Source organism: Pelodiscus sinensis, chromosome 9, assembly GCF_049634645.1.
Source record: "Pelodiscus sinensis isolate JC-2024 chromosome 9, ASM4963464v1, whole genome shotgun sequence".
NCBI lineage: Eukaryota > Metazoa > Chordata > Testudines > Trionychidae > Pelodiscus > Pelodiscus sinensis.
In genome coordinates this window covers 63,743,421-63,762,777 of record NC_134719.1, presented here as the reverse complement: position 1 = coordinate 63,762,777, position 19,357 = coordinate 63,743,421, and the positions used below count along the sequence as shown (strand labels likewise).

At 52.2% G+C, this 19,357-nt stretch overlaps 1 protein-coding gene across 2 annotated transcripts in view; it reads right to left on the bottom strand.

The window, feature by feature from the left end:
* Positions 1-5,550, bottom strand: part of PRRX1 (paired related homeobox 1) — a 64,698-nt gene extending 59,148 nt beyond the window's left edge. The window contains exon 1 of one of the 2 annotated variants that reach the window (XM_075937007.1): positions 4,687-5,550. In XM_075937007.1, the coding sequence (XP_075793122.1) occupies positions 4,687-4,930 (244 nt within the window). In that variant the 5' untranslated portion in view covers positions 4,931-5,550. The remainder of the gene's footprint in view (positions 1-4,686) is intronic. The other variant, XM_075937006.1, reaches the window with a different exon arrangement.
* Positions 5,551-19,357: the final 13,807 nt, after the last annotated feature.

The following is a 19,357-nucleotide window of genomic DNA, read 5'->3' as shown; positions in this document are numbered from 1 at the left end:
GGACATGCACTTTAGGGGGGAATTCGCATTCGGGGGGGGGGGTGACATCTCAACAAACCCACCCGGGTAGCGCTCTGAGCCACACGCTTTCTAGAGGAGACGCGTCCCAGAAGCAAAGGGGATTCTTGGACCATATCGACATTTACGGGTGTGTGCGCGCAAATCAGTTAACATCCATTTCACACACACACACACACACACACACACACACACACACACACAGAAAGGTGGCAGATCTGGTCATAGATACACACACACACACAATGGTGGCAGATGAGGTCAGAGACACACACACACGTAGCAGATCTGGTCAGAGATACACACACACACACACACTGGTGGCAGATCTGGTCAGAGATATATACACACACACACACACGGAAAGGTGGCAGATCTGGTCATAGATACACACACACACACACACACACACAATGGTGGCAGATCTGGTCAGAGACACACACACACGTAGCAGATCTGGTCAGAGATACACACACACACACACACTGGTGGCAGATCTGGTCAGAGATATATACACACACACACACACGGAAAGGTGGCAGATCTGGTCATAGATACACACACACACACACACACACACAATGGTGGCAGATCTGGTCAGAGACACACACACACGTAGCAGATCTGGTCAGAGATACACACACACACACACACTGGTGGCAGATCTGGTCAGAGATATATACACACACACACACACGGAAAGGTGGCAGATCTGGTCATAGATACACACACACACACACACACACACAATGGTGGCAGATGAGGTCAGAGATACACACACACACACACAATGGTGGCAGATGAGGTCAGAGATACACACACACACACACACACAATGGTGGCAGATGAGGTCAGAGATACACACACACACACACAATGGTGGCAGATGAGGTCAGAGATACACACACACACACACACACAATGGTGGCAGATGAGGTCAGAGATACACACACACACACACACAGGTGGCAGATGAGGTCAGAGATACTCACACACACACACAATGGTGGCAGATCTGGTCAGAGATACACACACTCACACACACACACACAATGGTGGCAGATGAGGTCAGAGATACACACACACACACACACACACAATGGTGGCAGATGAGGTCAGAGATACACACACACACACACACACAATGGTGGCAGATGAGGTCAGAGATACACACACACACACACACAATGGTGGCAGATGAGGTCAGAGATACACACACACACACAGGTGGCAGATGAGGTCAGAGATACACACACACACTCACACACACACACAATGGTGGCAGATCTGGTCAGAGATACACACACACACACACACACACACACACACACACACACACACTGGTGGCAGATCTGGTCAGACACACACACACACACACAAAGGTGGCAGATGAGGTCAGATAGGTCAGTGTTAACTCTGGAACTGACTGGCACCGTTGGAAGGAGGGAAAGAGAAAGGGGGATTCTGAAAAGCTTTAGTCCGCTGTTAAATCAGCGCGAGTTTCTCGCGTCTACACGGGGAGAGGGCTCCCTCCGGCGCAGCTGCAGCCGGTTTTTGTTGGTTGTTTTTTGTTTTGCTTTTTGCCCTCCTGCTGAATCGCGCCCGATTGCAATGTCTCCCTTTCGATCTTTTTGTACAGCACCCGAGAGAGAAAGGGCGAAGCCCAGGCCGCCAGTCGGGTGTGGAGTTCTCCAGCGACAGGGGTGGGAGAGAGGGTCAGTCTGTCCGGAAACGCGACCGGATCGGGGTACCCCGACATCAGCCCGGCACCGGCACCGCGCCTGGCATTGTCAGCACTAAGAAGCCGGCTGGGGGGAATGGTTGGAACCGTCCCCTGAAACAGACACATTCCGCCCTGCTCCGCTACCTCGCCCGCCCGTCCCCTCCGACCAATCCCCAGGCTCAGCTCCCCAGGGCTGGACTGGAGTTGGGGCGCGCAGCGAGGCGCGCAGCCGGAGCTGAAAATTCCGCGCCACCCGCGCGTTCTCTCCCTTCAAAAGGCGAGTCCCTCCCCTCCACGAGCTGTAACTTTTTCCAGACTCGGGGGTTTCCCCCTCTCCCCTTGAAAAAACCCCCAAACCATCGCAAACGGCAAAGGAACCTCCCCGAGAGAGATCAGGTCTCCAGAACGCAACCTCCCCGCCAAGAGGTGCCCCATTGGGGGTTCAGGGCCTCCCTGGGTCGCTAAGCAACTACGGGGGGACGCGCCCCATTGGGGCAGGAGACTGGCAAGCAGGCAAGGCGGCTGGCCTCAGTTTCCCTCCCCCGAAGGGTGTTTGCAGAGCGGCGCTGAGCCCTTCCGACGCGCCCCGAAATAAAGTCTCCCCCTTAGAAATATCCCCCCTCCCCGGGCCTCTTGCTTCCCCCTGAAATCCGTGGGAACGCGAGGACTTAATCACAGCGGCTAATGGGAATGTCGGGGGGGGGGGGGGGGTCAAGGATGAACCTCGAATTACAAACCTCAGTGCGGGTGTAAAATCCGGAGCGGGGTTGACAGCCGCAGCCTGGCTCCCCGCGTACCCGAGAACCTGCGCGCAAGGGGCAGATTCTTGGGTTGGTGTTTTAACCCGCTGGGTGGATCAGAAATTAAGGGGGGGGGGGGATCTTGAACTAGTGCAGAGGCTCCACTGCCAGATCTGGGTCTTGGGACGGCCTCGCGCGCTCCCAGACAAGCCGGCCTAGTGGGGAGATCGCAGGGCTACGCGCATTGACCCCGGAGGGAATTTGGTTTCCCACCCTCTTGCTTTGCGAGAATTCCCTCGCCACCCCCAAGTCCAGCTCGGGGGGGGGGGGGGGGGGAGTTGATTCTGCACCCCGCTTCATGGAAACAGCTCCCTTTCGGCCTGCCTGGGGAGAGGTCACTGCACTCCGGGTGTGCGTCTACACGAGGCTCCCCGAATCCCTTTCTTCGTGACTCAGCCATTTCCGAGAGGTTTCCGGGTCTCGCAGGGAGAAGACCCGGCCGCCCCCTCTCCCCCGTCCAGCCTGGCGTCTCCAGGCGACCTTTTTATGGCGACGCGTGGTTCTGACAAAGCTCGTATTCGGACATCGGGGAGCGAGGGAATGCGGCTGGGTTCAGAGCCCCCAGGCAAACCGGCCCCTCCTCGGAAGGGGATCCCGCTTCCACCCCGACCCCGCACCGGATCGAGCGCCCGCGGTTTACGCACGGGGAGCCAAGCGGAGCGAAGGGGTCTGCGGGGTCAGCCAGGCACAAGCAAGTGCCAACGTGGGGGGGCTGAGCTGTGCCCCGCCACCTGCCCCGCCTGGAGCAAAAAGCGGCGCAGGACCAACGTGCGCAAAGCCCCCGGTAGATCCGAATTCGCGCCAGGCCTGCACACGGAGGACGGCTTTGAAAATAGGCCGGGGGAGGCGATGCCTGTGCAGAGATCCGGGAGGGGGGGGGCGGGTATTTTTCACGCCACGCAGCCTCTCGCCTGGATTTAATTCTCAGACTTTCGGGGGTCTGGAGGGACCCGCCTCCCGCCCCGGAGCGGACTCCGAAATCGCTTGGAATTTCCAGGCTTAGCCCCCTGCGTCGGGCGGAGGGGTTGGGGTTGGCTCCGAAATACCCCGGCTGGAAGCGCCGTAGGGAGGTGGGCTAGTGTGGGCCCGGCCCCCAGCCCAGCCTGTCTCGCCCTGGAGCGGGATCGGCGGGTCCGCTGGATGATCTCGCCGCTGTCTCCCCTCTGTACAGCGCCGAGCACTCCGGAGTGGCCCCGTTGACAGCCAGAGGCAGGGCACTAAAGCAGCCCCCCGGCTCTGGGATGCCCCCACGACTGAACCCAGACAGCCGAGCTCGGTCCCCCCGAGGGCGGCTCAGCCTCGCAGCCAAGCGCCCCGCGGAGACTGGCGCGACTCCCCCTCCCCTTACTACCTGCGCGGGCTTCGAACTCGCGTCTCCCAAATAACCAGGAACTTCGCCCTGCCTGGGGCCTGCCAGAGCGCCTCCCGCAGCGCGCCCGGGCTGCGGCTGAGCCGGGAGATTTTACAGTCACCCCCTGCACGGATTGAAAATGGCCCGGCTGCGGGGCAGGGGGGGGTCCGCTTCTGCCGCTCCGCGGGGGCGCCTGCTTCCTCCGCTGGCTTATTCGGCAGTGTCCTAGCCGGACGGGCTGGCTATCCTAGCTGGGGGGGGGGAGGATGAAGAGGCAGGTTCGCTCCCCGCAGGGGACTTTAAAAACGCCGGTAAAATCCGCGCATCCTACGCGGGCTGCCGCCTTCCCATTTCCGCTCCAGTTGAAATGCGCGCAAGTGTCACTCTGGGACTCGCGTGTTTTCGGGGTGACAGGGGCGTGTGGGGCTGTGCTGGGGGGGGGGTGCGACCCGTGGCTCCAAGACCCCAGTTCCAAACCCGCCTCCTGGCAAAGCCCGGGAATCTATTAAAACCCCGGCGGGTCCCAGAAGTGTCCGGGAAAGAGCCGTTCGGACCGGACGCGAGTCCTGCGCTGCGCGCTTCCCCGGAGCCGGGGTTAGAAACCCGCAGGGTGTCTGGTTTGGCTGCTCGGCGTGTCCGCGCACCCTACGCGCACCCCAGCACAAGGCTCCCTCTGCTCCGGGGCCCAGCTGGAGCGGAGGGGATGGTGCCATTACGGCTCCCCCTCCCCGCGTTAGTTTGCGCGCAGGCTGCCCCTTCGCGCCCCCTCCTGCTGCCCCTGCGGTCTCACTTACTGTCCGGCTGCGGGGTGTCGCTGCCGCTGGTGAGCCCCGGCGATTCCAGCAAGCTCCTGCCGGCTTCCCCTACGCCCTCGTCCGCCTGCGCCGCCACCATGTCCCCGGCTTCCTCCAGGTCCAACAGGTGGCTGACGGAGAAGTTCTTCTTGGCCTGTAAGTTGTCCAGGGCGCCGGGGCTCTCCAAGCGGGTGCCCAGCCCGGCCTGCTGGCGCTCCAGGATGTGCGCGTAGCCGGCCGCCATGGTGCGCCCCCGGGGGAACGCGAGACGACCCTCCCCAGAAGCAGCTTCCCGGGGGCTGATCCGGCCTCCCTCCGCCACAGCGCCCCGGCGAGAGGAGGGAGGGGACGGGACGCGGACCCCGCGGCTTTCGGCGTAGTCCCGAGCAGGCACCGGCGGCTTCTCCCCGCTTTAAACCATCTCCAAGGGAGCGCGCTGCCCCGTGCGCGCCCGGCCGGTCTCTGGCGCGCCTGAGCTTTCAGGAGGGTGGGTCCTGACGCCTTGCAGATGGACTGGCGAGCAGTCCCTCCCGGGGCAGGCCAGGCGAGGGTTTTCAGGAGCCCGGGAGAGGGTCCCCCCCTTCCTCCCCTCCCCTCCCAGCTGCTCGCCCCCTTCCCCCTCCTCTCGCCGTCGGATCCAGCGGCCTCTCTGGCACTTCAAAAGGCCCCGTCTGGCACACGAGGGGAGACGTCGCGGGGAATCCAGGCGCAGTGGAGACCCAGGGGAGGGCAGAGCGAGGCTTAGAGGGGCCTGCAATTACGTGGCAGAGGCTGCGGGCGGTGTGTGACGGGTTACAGACCCCCCTCCCCCCAAAACACGCGCGGGAAGGACTCGCCTCCCCCCTTCCCAGCCCCTGCCGGAGCGACGGGGCGGGGGAGACCCTGGGCGTCTCTTAAATACAGCTCGCCCCCTCCCGCACTCCCCCTTGCAACAGGATCCGGCAGCAAAGCCAGGGGCACTTCAAACAGGCGGCTTGTTTTCCTTCAGCCCCCCCCCCCCCCATGCGGGTCGGCGCTCGCCGGAGCCTCTCGTGCGCTTGGTTTGCTCACAGCTGGGGGGGGACCCCCTGGAAACTCTCCCTGCCCCTTCCAATCAAGCTCTCCCGCGCTCCTGCGGCCGCTTTGCTTTCCGCGTTTCCTGCCGTCCCCCTGTTTGGCTGGAGGCGAGGCGGCCAGGCGAGAGGAACCCAAACAAGGCTGCGACCCAGACAGGGGGGTTAATCGCAAGCAGCGCGCAGTGACCCATCCGGCCGGGGAGTCCCAAGAACCCTCATTCTGCCACACCTGGGGGAGCAGACTCCCTGGCGAGAGGGGGAGGGGAGCGCTGATTGAAATAATTACAAGGCCCTAATTAAATCATCCCAGCTCCTCCATGAATGAACTGGAGCTCAGGAACAGAAAGGTGACTCTTTACACCAGGGAGGTTGCCTCGAAGCCCCCCAGATCCTCCACCTCCGCTCCGGCAAGGCTCCCTTTGCACCCGCAGGGCGCCGGGTGGAGCAAGGGGTTTTGTGCCAGCGGTTGGGGGTTCTCCAGCCCTGTTCTGCAGGCCCATTTGCTCACAAAGGTCGGCCCGGGCCTGGGACCGTCGAGCCAAGCGAGAGAGGGGCGGGCGCTGCCCCAGCGCAGGCAGCCTCCTGCGGGAGGAATTCGGGCTGCGTCGGGGCGAGGGGTCGCCCCAGGGGAGCGAGAGAGCCCCCCTCTGTTCCGAAGGCCGGGGCTCCGCGCTGCCGTGAGCGCCCAGCCCCCGAGCTGGGGAAGGAGCCTTGGACGCCATCAAAGGGCTGCAGATTGAAACCAGATGCGCTTTCCCCGGCCTGCTCTGGGCGTTTCATTAAGGCGCAGGGTTGGGGGGGGACTTTCCCGGCCTTACGTCTCGGCGCCGAGTTCCCCCGGCCCAGGGCGGGGCACCCACGCGGGGCCCAGCGCTGTGGTTGCTCGCGGCAGGGACCCGTGCGCGTCCAGCAGCACGTGGCAGGCCGAGTCTGGGGGGGAACACGAGAGGGACCTAGATTGGCGCGTGGGGGTGTCTGGGGACTGGGTGGCTTTGTGCATGGGTGGCTGGTTGTGCTGGGGGGGGGTTGCCTGACTTGAGTCTGCCCTGAAGGCCAGGCAACTGGGCGCCTCCCCACCCCACCCCACCTGCTCCCCCATGCTGAGCTCCCTGCCCTGGCTCAGGCCCTGCCTTCCACTTGGAATTTGGCTCCACTTTTCGGTGCACCAGGCAGCGGCTGTCCAGGCGGGCATGGGTGCGGAGGAGAGGAGGTATTGCTGGTCCCAAGGGCAGCAGAGGGGCCATGCATGGGGGGATGACGCTGGGGGCCATGCAGAATGGGGGGCTGCCTAGTCCCTGCCCCACGAGTCGCTCCTCTCTGTAGCTCCATGGGGCTATAAACCAGAACCAACTCCAGGAGCAGCCCTGGCTGCCCTGCTCGCTGCCTGCAAGGTGCTGAAACGGGGGCTCCTGATTCAAGCCGGTGGTAAATAAAAGGCCGGGCCCTGGATCTCCGGCAGGGACCCACCCAGCAGCCAGCTGGGCAGAGGGGATTTCTGCGGGGCCCGTGGAGAGAGACCAGGAATTCATTGATCTCATGCACCCTGGAGCAAGCCCTGCAGATATGAGCAGCCACCCCCTCAGCTGGGGTCAAGGGCTCACAGATCCCTGGTCTTCCACAGTGGCTTGACTCCCCAGTGGCCAAGAAGCTGTGAGAAGGAGGGATGCTCCGGTTTTGCTGTGTGCGCCGCCGGAGTTAACCAGTGTGAGCAGCAGCGGAGCATTTACACCACAGGCTCCCAGTGCCGGGGGTAAAGCGTCTGGAGCGGCCACCAGGCTACGTAGCCTGCAATCTAGATCCACACGAGGCCACAGCAAACGTGGGCTCATCCTGGTCAGAACCCTGCGGGCACGCGAGCCTGTTCCGTGTACCTGCCTCGCACGTCCCATACACACATGCACATGTCGCTGGGTCATGCGGCGGCACAGGTCTGTGATCGCAGACACACAACGAGGCAGCTTCACGAGGCGAAAGGTGCATGCTGGTCCCACAGAGACACACCTGTGATTGTGTTGGATGGTGTGTGTTAGATCCTGCACAGATTTCACCTAGAAAAGGAATAGTCGGTTTCGAGTAGGTGACCTGTTGTTACCATCACACCCCCCCTTTTAATAATAATAAAACTTATTTTAAACTTCACAGAACTGGAAGGGACATTGAGAAGTCATCAAATCCCTAAATTGGCCCCCCTCAAGGATTGAACTCACAACCCTGGGTTTAAGCAGGCCAATGCTCAAACCACTGAGCGACCCCTCCCCTTTTACCTCATGAAGGCCCGTATCTGGCAGGTCATGTCTTTGACATCTTTCACCAGGAGGCCGACAATACAGGTAACTCTAGCTACGTGGCGCGTGGACTTGGCACAGGTACATACCATCGTTCAACGTACTAGGGATGTCAGAGTGCAGTCGATGAACTGCGTAACCGCTAAGCAAAAGCGTATCGGTTAATGCTATCCGCGACACGCATTCCTCCCTCCCTCCTTTGCCACTACATTTTTTTAGCAGGCTGGCCAGCAGCCTAGCTCATTCCTGGGTCACACCAGGTCCAGGACCTATCCCCGCTGCAGCTCTGCATTTAAATTGTATTAGGAGCCAGGTGGGCAGGCAGCCCGGCTCAGTTCCAGCTTACGCCGGGTCCAGGAGCTCAGATCCCCCATTAGACAGGGGCTGCTGCCACCCAGAGCTGCTGCCTCTGTATCAGAGGCAGCAGCGTGGGACGACAGGCAGCCGGTCCATGGTTTTTAAACTGGCTCCCCTCATGGACCAGCTCCCCTGTGGCACCCTATGCTGCTGCCTCAGTGGACTCCTCAGGAGTGATACCCGGCCCCGCACCCGGGGACTACAGAATAGTCAAGTAATCGATAAGAATTCACGAGGTCGATCGACTATTCAATGAACAGAAATTGAACATCCCTCCAATGTACACAGTTGGTTTTTTAATTATTATTCTGGATTTTTTGCCCATGTTGCAACGAACGACAAAGAACCGTGGCCTGCTTTCTACATCAACCCCATTCAATAGGTGAAACTCCCTGTTTATTATTTCACACCAGTTTAATAGTTGCCCGGCCACAGTGCACACCAAAAATAGTTTTCTTTAGATGGAATAGGCAGGCCTGGCTATTTTTCCTTTGCAGAGACCTGACTCTAGATTGGGCTTTTCATATCTGCCCGAAGAAAAAAAACCAAAACCACACAGCGAAAGGTGGCATTCTGCAGAACCACTGAGCCAGGAATGTTCTTTGGTAAAACTTTCCCATTCTTTTCCGTCTTCTGATCCGTGGCAGGAAAGTGATTCGCCACCCCCTGGCTACAGAGCCCACTTCTTGTGGCTCCGACTTGTTCCTTCGTGTCTGTATCACACCGTGGAAGCCAATTCTCTTGAGCAGCCTACAAATCCAGGTCTGTTCCTTCCCCGCAGTCCCGTGGCACCTTATAGACTAACCGATTTATTGGAGCATAAGCTTTCGTGGGCAAAGACCCACTTTGTCTGATGAAGGGCGTTTTACCCACGAAAGCTCATGCCCAAATAAATGTTCGTCTCTCAGATACCACGGAATTCCCGGTCGTTTTTGCAGACACGGACTAACACGGCTGCTCCTCCGAGATTTGTCATCCCCGGTTGCACACGGCATCAGGACCCCTCCAAAGAATGGGCCGGATTTCTTCTCTCACCCCCAGCTCCAGCCATTTTTCCTGATCTGGGTCAAGGCTAAAGTAAAGCAAACCCTGGACTACCTTGGCAGCCTGGCTGTAACAGCAGTGGACCCAGGATCTTAGAGAGACAAGGCAGGGAACAGCTTTTATTGTATCAACTTCCACTGCTGAAAGCTTTGCACCTTACACGGAGCTCCTCTCCAGGGCTGTGGGAGCCGGCCAGCTTGTCTCTGCCACCCACAGAAGTTGGTCCAATATAGGATATGCTGGCCCCCAACTCGTCTGCCCTGGAACCTTTTGTCTTTGCTCTGGGAATGAATTTTTCTTAGGCGTCAAAAGTGGAATTTCACCCCAAAAATGTAACTTGTGCTCCACAAATTTGATCTCTGTATTTTTACAGCATTTCTCAGCTCTACCCCAGCCCTCGCCCTGGTCAGATGCCTGCAAGAAATGCTCTTTTGCAGGAGGAGGGACAGCTAACTGGTGGGGCAGGGGGCTGCTTCAGCCCTGCAGGACTTGCCGTGAGCAGAGGGAGCAGCCCCCGCCCACCGCGGGGAGGTAATCCAGCCCAATCAATCCCCCTTGCCTGCCCCTGTTTAATTGATTAACCCGTTAAACTTAACATTGAACCGGTTAACTAATTAAAAGGGACTTTACATCCCTAGTCCAGAGGTTGGTTTTATGGCTAAGGCATGGGCCTGGCACTCGGCAAGTCTGCATTCAGTTCCCAGCTCTGTTAAAGACTTGGTTCAATTATTTCCTCAGTGCCTCAATTCCTCATCTGTAAAATGGGCACAATGATACCGTAGTTTGTCTTGTTTGAGAGGGAAAGCTGTTCGGGCAGGGACGCTCTCTGGCGGGTGGCACCGGGGAGCTTTGATTGCGGTTGGGCAGCTAGGCATTATTACAGTATATCCAGAGCAGCGGCACGCCCCTCAATCGCCTTGAATTGTTTATCAGTAAATGTCAATTTCACCCAGACCCAAACCAAGGAAAAACATGATCATGGATTCTAATTGAAATTCACAGACAAGGTAAGAAAAAGGCACCTTGAGAACGTTAGTCGAGTTAAAAGATATTTACTTTGAGTATTTTGATATGCGATGACGACTCTCTGTACTTGAACAGTTAAAGCTCTGAATCTCAGTGTATATTGTCTGGTTTCTTCCGCTCTCTGACCCCTCTCCTGATTTCCCACAACTGTGAACATTTAAATAGATTAAAGAAAAACCCCCGCAGTCCATGGAGGAGGGAACTCGTGCTTAGCTCCACATTCAAGTGCTTTCCAATAAACATCAATGTGACGGTCAGAATTCTGCAAGTTGAGTTCTGCTTGGGCTATTCACAACCCATCAGAACAAAACTGTTGGCCAGGCCCGATAGCAGCACGTCTGAGAAATATTAATTGACCAGACCACAGTGGGGAAATGGCCTGTGGGCCAAGATTCTGAAATCAACGCGCGTTCGTTGCCTATTTACCTAGCTATCCCCATCCTGGTGGGGGAAACTGAGGCAGGGGGCAGTGACTTGCTTTGCCTTCAGTAAACGAATGAGTACATAGCAGGGGTGGGAACAGAGCTCAGCTCTTTCACTTCCTCAGTGCTGGCCACAAGTCTACCCTTCCCCTCGCGCTCCGGGCAGCACGGATAACGCAACAGGATTGATCTGGTCTCTCTCAGCAATGGCGGCGCACGCAATACCGTGTCATTTCCACGCGGGTCGGGTCACGAACCGGCAATTTCAGCACTTCCCGACTTCTCGCCGGCCTGTGTCAAGCTGAACACACGGCTCCCTGCTCTGGGCATTGCCACCTGGTACAAAAGGTCCCGCGGAGTGGTGACACAAGGGGCCACATTCTAACAGGTCACAGCACTTGGGGTGGGGAGTCAGCCCCGCCCCCATGGAAGCCACGCCCCCCAGTGCAACTCTCCTGGCCTCCAACTTCTCACATGAGCCTCCCTGGGCACAGGGAGGGTGGGCGGCGCATGGTCCCCGCCTCAGCATAATTGAAGGACGGGGGGCAGCCTGGGAGCCACACTGAAGCTGGAGGCGGAGAGTGGGCGGGGCTATGCCTGGCAGCTTGGGAAGGCAACACCTTCCCTTACCTCTTACATCCACCACCCATGTTCATCACCCACTTCCCCGCCATCCCGGGTTGCAATATGTGGTTCTCCCGCTACCTAAAAATGCGTTCTCCTGGCCCTTCCATTCACGCTTCTCTGCCGTTCCACTTCGCTGCTCATGTGTCCCAGGCTGCGTTTCCGCTCCTTTGTCGCATGCCACTAACTCAGCACCCACTGGTCTCGCACACACAGGGGCTGCAAGAGAGGTTGCCACTTGCAGCTACCTGCCCGTCTCCCGCAACCCTTCCCGAGAACGACACTGCTCCTGGACAGAAAATAATCGCTCAGCAAAGACCACACCTGTTCGCTCCGTTGGGATGACAGTTCAATGTGTGTGTCATTGTCCCAAGTCCAAGAGGCTCTTCCCTCTTCTGAGTTTATTGCCATCAATGTCATACAACGATAGCACCATAGTCACGTTCCTGTCATTACTCCTATTTTGGAACAGGGAAGGAAACATTTTTCCCCTTTCCTCTTCCAGGTAAGATCCCTGCTTTTAAAGCCCAGTTAACGTTGGTGAAAGATGCTGGATTAACATGCCTGAGATTGATGTTTCTTCCGACTCTTCTCCTCTTACCAGATTGTATTTTAAATGCCCCCAAAAAGATGACAGACCAGTGCGGTTTTAGATACATTTCCACCAGCCAGCTTGCTATGACGATGGGGCTGATGTTTCAAAAGGTACCTAACGACTGAGAAGAGACAAAAGACTACAGGTTGATTTGGGCAGACTCATGCATAGAACACCCTTCAAAAGTCAACCTCTTCTTGATGTCTCATGAAAACAATGAAGAGGCTGTGGAAGAAAACGACACAGTTTAAGACAGGAGCCAGACAGCCACTGTGCGGGGGCTGGCAGAGAACGGATGTAACTAACTAAAGCTGTAACCCTAATAAATGCAAGGCAAGGATGTAACGACAGACGTGAGGAACACAAAAGAACCTCAGAACACGACTGTGCTGTGAACAATGGCGGCAAGAAATCGAGACTATTGAGCAACGTTACAAAGACAAAAAGGAGGGGTAATAAGTAAACAGGGTAATGCACAAGACAAGTACCTGGTGGGTCAGGGAGTAGAACAAATTAATAGTTTCTCCTCAGAGAATCTAATAACATCAGACAGAAGACGCAGCAAAGGGATGAAGAGAAGGACATGGCTTGGTGAAAAGTGCCTTCAACAACTTTAAAAGACTTCTGAGTTGTCAAAAATGAAAACCATGCCGCTGCCTGGATTGCTGAAGTGGCTAACTCTCCCCTGCAGCTGTGAGAGCGGGATACTTTCAAAGGTGCAGAGAATGCAGAGTGTTCACGTTTTGTGGTACAGAAAGGCCTGTCTTCATTTACCCTAAGACTGATGCGCTGGAGATCGATCTCCCGGAGTTTGATTGAGCAGGTCTAGTAAGGACTCACTAAATCAACCGCTGATGGTGCCCCCGATATTCCACCGGGTCATGAGAAGAAAGGGAAGTTGATGGGAGAGTTGCATTTCTTAGGTCAACTTTCTCTGGTAGTGAGGACCTGACCGAAGAATGTTAACGATGATCTGGTGTTAACCAAAACTACGAAAAACGAGGAGGAATTTTAAAAGGGTACAACTCTCTTGGCATTGGAAAAGGTTCAGGAAAGGGCAACAAAAATGATGATGGGTTTGGAACGGGTCCCATATGAAGAAAGATTAAAAAGCCTTGGACTTTTCAGCTTAGAAAAGAGGAAACTAAAGGGGGATAGGATAGAGGTCTATGAAACCATGACTGGTGTGGAAAAAGTGAATAAGGAAAAGTTATTTACTTATTCCCACAATACAAGAATGAGGAGCCACCAAATAAAATTAATAGGCAGCAGGTTTAAAACAAAGAGAAGGAAGTTTTCCTTCACTCAGCACACAGTCAACCTGTGGAACTCCTTGCCAGTGGACGTGGTGAAGGCTAGGACTTAAACAGGGTTCAAAAAAGAGCTAGGTAGATTCATGGACTTCCCTGAGCAAAGAGGCAAACGCTGACCTTACTTTCTATCTCGGATTCAGGTGAGCACTGAACCCCAGGCTCTGCCAGCCTCGCTTGTGTTAAGTCGACTCCGACTTCACAAGGAGTCATCCTGAAATCAAGGGCCCAGCGAGATGCTACTCCTTGTGAGAAAAGGGAGTGAAATTGACCGTGTTCCCATTTCTCTCCTTCTGGCTGAGGCCTGAAACAGCTTGGGAGCTTTCTGCAGCAGAAAGCAGAGTTTGGATAAACCAGCCGTTTCAACAGGTTTTATTACCAGCCAGCGCAGCAAAAGCACTCGGGGTCAGCCAGAAACTTTCATCAAGGCTAGGGGTCACTGGATAGCACTTCCAGACAGGGGCAGCGAAGAGGGAAACCAAATAAATAAATCAGTGCATTTTACCCTTGCTGCGAGCGATCGATACATTTAAAGAAATCAGGGGCCTTTACAATCAGAAACGCTAAGAGAGCTGTAATTGCTCAGCCTAAACGACAGGCCAGCTGCAAATGTAGCCGAGAATTTTATCCACATGGATCCGCCCCCGCCCCCCTTCCCTCTTCGCAGTTGGAGACGAACGTTTGGTCCGGGGGTGGCTTTCAGGCGGGATATCAGATATCGCTAACCCTGAAGGAAGAAACCTTCCCACCAAACCCCTCTTGCCGACAAAAAATGCATCCCATAATCAGAGCCGGGGCAGACAAATTGGCACCATGCTTTTTTTTTTTTTTTTCCTTTTTCCAATCGAGGACTAAGCCCTGAGAGTTTAGTCACAACTTACAAATATTTGGGGGTATTATATTGCAAGGAGGGGGGAACAGAGGAAGGTAATTCTGAAAAGCTCAGTTTTCACTCACAGAAAGAGAGTTTATGCGTCTCCATAAATCTCCTGTGTAAGTGGCCATTAAAATAGCATCTAATTTAATTAAAAATCTCTTGCAAATGCTCATTTGGATCTTGAAAACGAATGATGTCATTTGCAGGCTATTAATGAATTGAAAAACTTTTTTTTCAGTGCATTTAGCGCTCTTTTAAAAGCAAATATTTAAATAGCAGGGCCCTAATCCAGGAAAACACATCAGCAGGTGCTTAATGTTAAGCACGTGCTTAAGTGCTTTGTGGGCCCAGAGCCAAATGCACAACCTGCATTTTAGGCCCTGATCCACCAAGACTTATGAATATGTTCAACTTTACACTCACGCGTAATGGGATGACTGATACGGTTCAAGCTAAGAACTTGTAGACCAGAATCTTGGATTGTTCACATTTGGCAGACGTGGAATTGAATTTGTTTTTTAAAAAGCAGCAGCATTTTAATAAAGTACTTGCCACATTGTATTTTGAAGCAGCTTCGAACGAGACGTAAACACAACTACATGCCAGTCTCAGAGTGGGTCGGGTGAAAATCTATCCCACATTTTTCAAACTAATAATTAGGTTATGTTTTTAATTAAGGAAAAATTAACTGCTTCAGACCTGGATGAACGTGCATGGCGTGAATTCATGTTAAAGCGGGACAGACAACGTTAACAACACTCAATGCCGTGGGTTCATCTTTCAAATAATAAAACAGGAAACAAATAATGTATCCCAGGCACTCAGAAATCGAATCCATCTTTCAGGCTATGGCTGCAAAGTTTGTTCAGTAATTTATTAGCGTTTCAAAGTAACCCTTGCTGAACAGCCTTGTCCTGCAATAAATACAGCCTTGTTTGTTTTTGTAGCGGGGCTAAAACCATACCACTCTATTTCTAAAGTGGATAATTTAATTCCGTTTTAATGAACACGCTTTTGGTCCAGACTGGTCAGGGAAAAGCTTCACAAAATTTGCAGAAAGGTCAGAGGGAGAAGGTAGGAATTTGCTCTCCGAGAATAAGGCTTAATGCTAAAAATTACAGCTACATTGTTATTACAGTAGCCTCTAGAGATCTGACCCAAGGGTGTTTTTTTTGGGGGGAGGGTAGGGGCAGAGCATGTTGTGGAAGGTGCAGGACACACAAACACAGTGAAAGATAGTCCTGCCTCAAGGATCTTAGTTTAAATTGGCAAGACAGACAAAGGGCGAGAGGGGAAAGATTTGCCCAAGATCAACCAGCAAGTCAGTGGCAGAGCTGGGAATAAACTCTAGGTCTTTTGCTTCCCACTCCAGTGTCCTACCAACCTCCAACATACATTTGTGATTATGTACTAGCAAGCTGCAAATAGTGATTGCCCCCTCTGTCAAATGAAATGCTGTCATTTCTGTGATGAGTAACTAGGGCTATTAAATTATTGAAAAAAATTAATAAGGATTAATTGTAAAAATAATCCTGATTAATCACAGTTTTAATCACATCGTAAAACAATAACAGACTACCATTCCTTTAATTTTTTTGAAGTTTTCTACATTTTCAAATATATTGAATTTAATTACAATACAGAGTACAAAGTGCACAGTGTTTACTTTATAGTATTCTTTTTAGTAAAAATATTAACATGGTTAAAAAAAGATAAAGAAATAGTATTTTTCAATTCATCCCATGTAAGTACTACAGTGAAACCTCTATAGTGAAAGTGCAACTTACAAATGTAGATTTTTGTTGTTGCATAACTACTCTAGAAAATAATACAATGTAAAACTTCAGAGCCTGTAAGTCCACTCAGTCCTACTTCTTGTTCAGCCAATTGCTCAGACAAACAAGTTTTTTTACATTTACGGGAGATGCTTCTGCTCCTTCTTATTTACTGTGTCCCCTGAAAGACAGAACAGGCATGGAATTTCTGTAGCCGGCATTGCAAGGTATTTACGTGCCAGATGCACTAAACATTTGCATATTCCTGCATGCTTCACCCACTGTTCCAGAGGTTATGCTCCCATCCTGGGAGAGAAACCATGGAGGAAAAAGAAATCCAAAATATAATACATTTTAATTGGAAAGCTATTATTGTTTAACAGAGTAATTAAAACAGTGATTAATCATGATTTTTTAAATGGAGTTAATTTTGTTTTGAATGCATTGCTTGAACACTCAATTGTGATTAATTGACAGCCCTGATATTAACCTTTCTCCTGTGACACAGGTTAAAAAAGTCTCTCATAGTTTGTGTTTTGCCAGTAGATTTCCCTTTCATACAAACCCTAGCTAAACCAGCATTCCCTGAACATTAGAGTAATGCTCCTGAAACTTAGACGCAAAAAAGATTAGGTTAAAATGCTGTGGGATTTTTTTCTTCATTTAGGATCCAAGATTCTTTAGTTCTGATGGAATCCATCTGCAACCAAAAAAGAGGAAGGGACAGCAGATATCAATGGGACAGTGTAGGGAATGAAATGACTAGGAAGGTATTTCACTACTTGTGGAGTAGAGCTAGGAGAAATTTTCTGGACAAAGTATTTATTCAACGAAAAACGCAGATTCAGTCTACCTGAGACTATTCACAAATCTGACACAAACGGTTCCCACCAATCACAAAAGCCAGAAAAGGAGGCGGAAATAGAATGTATTCCTTGCCCCACCCCTCTACCATCCTGTAACTTTCAGTCGTGAGGTCTAGGCCTTCACCTGTGATCTAGAACAGACCTCAAATGGGCTTTTCTAAATCACCCCAAATGTTCAGATTCGGTTCCACTCCACCCCAGCACTTCCCCCGCCCCCAAACCTGTCAGCGAACTGAAAAATCAAGGTGTTGATTCTGCTCTATTGCTAAGCCAGCGACCTCCACAGAGCAGGACAGAACGGGGCAGTCCAAAAGAAGGGATTTCTTTCCCTTGCTGAAAATGTCCCTGCTAGATTCCCCCCAGGCCTAGCTGCCTGAGTTGGCCGTGAGCAGAGCATTTGTGCCGAAGGAACTGACGACCTTAGCATGTACTTAGCCGTGAAGTTTCATGAGGAGCATGAGTAAGGGGTGATCACAACCTCTGATTTAGCACATGTGAATGCTTTGCAGAATGGGCACATGGATTTCTATAAGGGCCTAATCCAAAGGCCACTGACATAACCGGCTCCAAGGATATAGCTGCTGCAAGCAATTTTCTTTCTAACTAGACTTCCATATGTTTTTTTTAAAAAAAATCTGTCGAGTGCTGGAATTTGTTAACGTAAATCTGTGCTTTATTATGCCGCTGCCTCTTTCGGTGCCTTGATCAGACACTCCCTGGGCTCATGTCACTCGCTTTCTCCAAGTGCCTTTCATGCTAAAGCAAATATTCTCGCTGCAACGGATTCCACTGCTCCCCACGCCCCCAAAGAATTCATTGGACTCTGCGGGGAATTTTGATACCTGGGAATTATTGGGAAGAAGAAATGGGGTGGATATCTGCTCTGAAAACTAGAGGCAGCTGAAAAAAAAGTTCAGTACAAGCTGATGAACATTCTACCAGAAGAGACTTTTTGATGATTTGTGGAAGGCAGTTTCCCCATATTTGGGGTTCTGTCAAAAAAAAAAAAAAAACCCAACAACCCAGGCCTGAAAACAATTTGTTCATCCGCTTTTGACACCGGAGGTTTTTTTTAAACTGAAAAGTGGTTGATTTACAACAGAAACTGGAGAAACAAATAAAAATGAATGTTTTTCAGTTTTGTCAAGAAAAGTGGGGAAAATCATCCATTTCCATACCTGTCTGTTGGGGACAGTCCTTTCTAGAGAGAATTTAAGAAGCTGCATAATATTTTCAAAAGGGAATTAGATACCTAGTAGCCTGAATCCCACTGGCTTTCAATGAAATGTAGAAGCAACTTTTTAAAGGTATTTAGATCATAAATACCTTTGAAAAGATGGGTTATGGGAACCAAAGTTCTATCGAAATCCGATGGAATTCAGGCTCCGAGGTGCCTAAAGCCATGTCTTCACTACATGGAAGGTTGACACTGCCATGGTCGATCTTCCGAGTTTCGATTTAGCGGGTCTAATGAAGACCCACTAAATCGAACTGAGAAGGTGCCCCCATTGGCGCCAGTGCTCCACCACCTCATGAGGATTAAAGGAAGCCGATGGGAGCATTTGCTCCCGTTGACCTCCCACTAAGTGTATGGTGCAGAAACGTGATTTAAGCTACATCAACTCCAGCTACGTAATTAATGTAGTTGGAATTGCGTATCTTAATTCGACCTTCTGCTGTAGTGTGGATCAGGGCCAAGTTGCTTTTGAAAAATGGAACTGAGGGTTCTATCCCACTTGGCCAGTTTACAAAATTGCCTCAGTTTCCCTTCCTGTTTCCCAGGGTGGTTGCATGGATAAACCCACTAGGGGTTGTTATAAGAGGCTCTGATCCTAAAATGTGATGTAAGAGTTTCCACTGATGTAAATGATGAGTGTAGGGCAATAAAGAATCAGATGCAATTCTTTTCCTGTTATATTACACACACACACACACACACACACACACACACACGCCCTTTCCTCACCAACCTGACTGTTTTTGACACAGAAGAGGTAAAGAAAAGAGATTTAGGGCTCATTAGAACAAATATTGCATTGTGCCTTACAAATTTCAACGTCTCATTAAAATCAGTCTTGCAATTTACATATCCTTTAATAAACAAAGCTTAAGGTGCATAAACACTGCAGCGGATATAAATTTTAAACCAAGTATGGATGGGTGTGGGGTGGCCGGGGGGGAATACTAGAATTTCATGACATTTTATAGTAAATTGGCCTTCATCAGTGGTTTTCATTTTTATTTGATTTTGAAGTTCCTCCACTGAAGCTGTAAGTTTTGCAGCGTTTAAATTACAAAGTGTGAAATAAAATATTATATGCCATGAAAATTCCTCTCGGAAAAAACCCCCCAACTAATTAATGTCTTTTGGCTTCACATACATGATATTTTTATGCGTTTTTCACACCAGTTGGATATAAGAGATGGGATTAGGA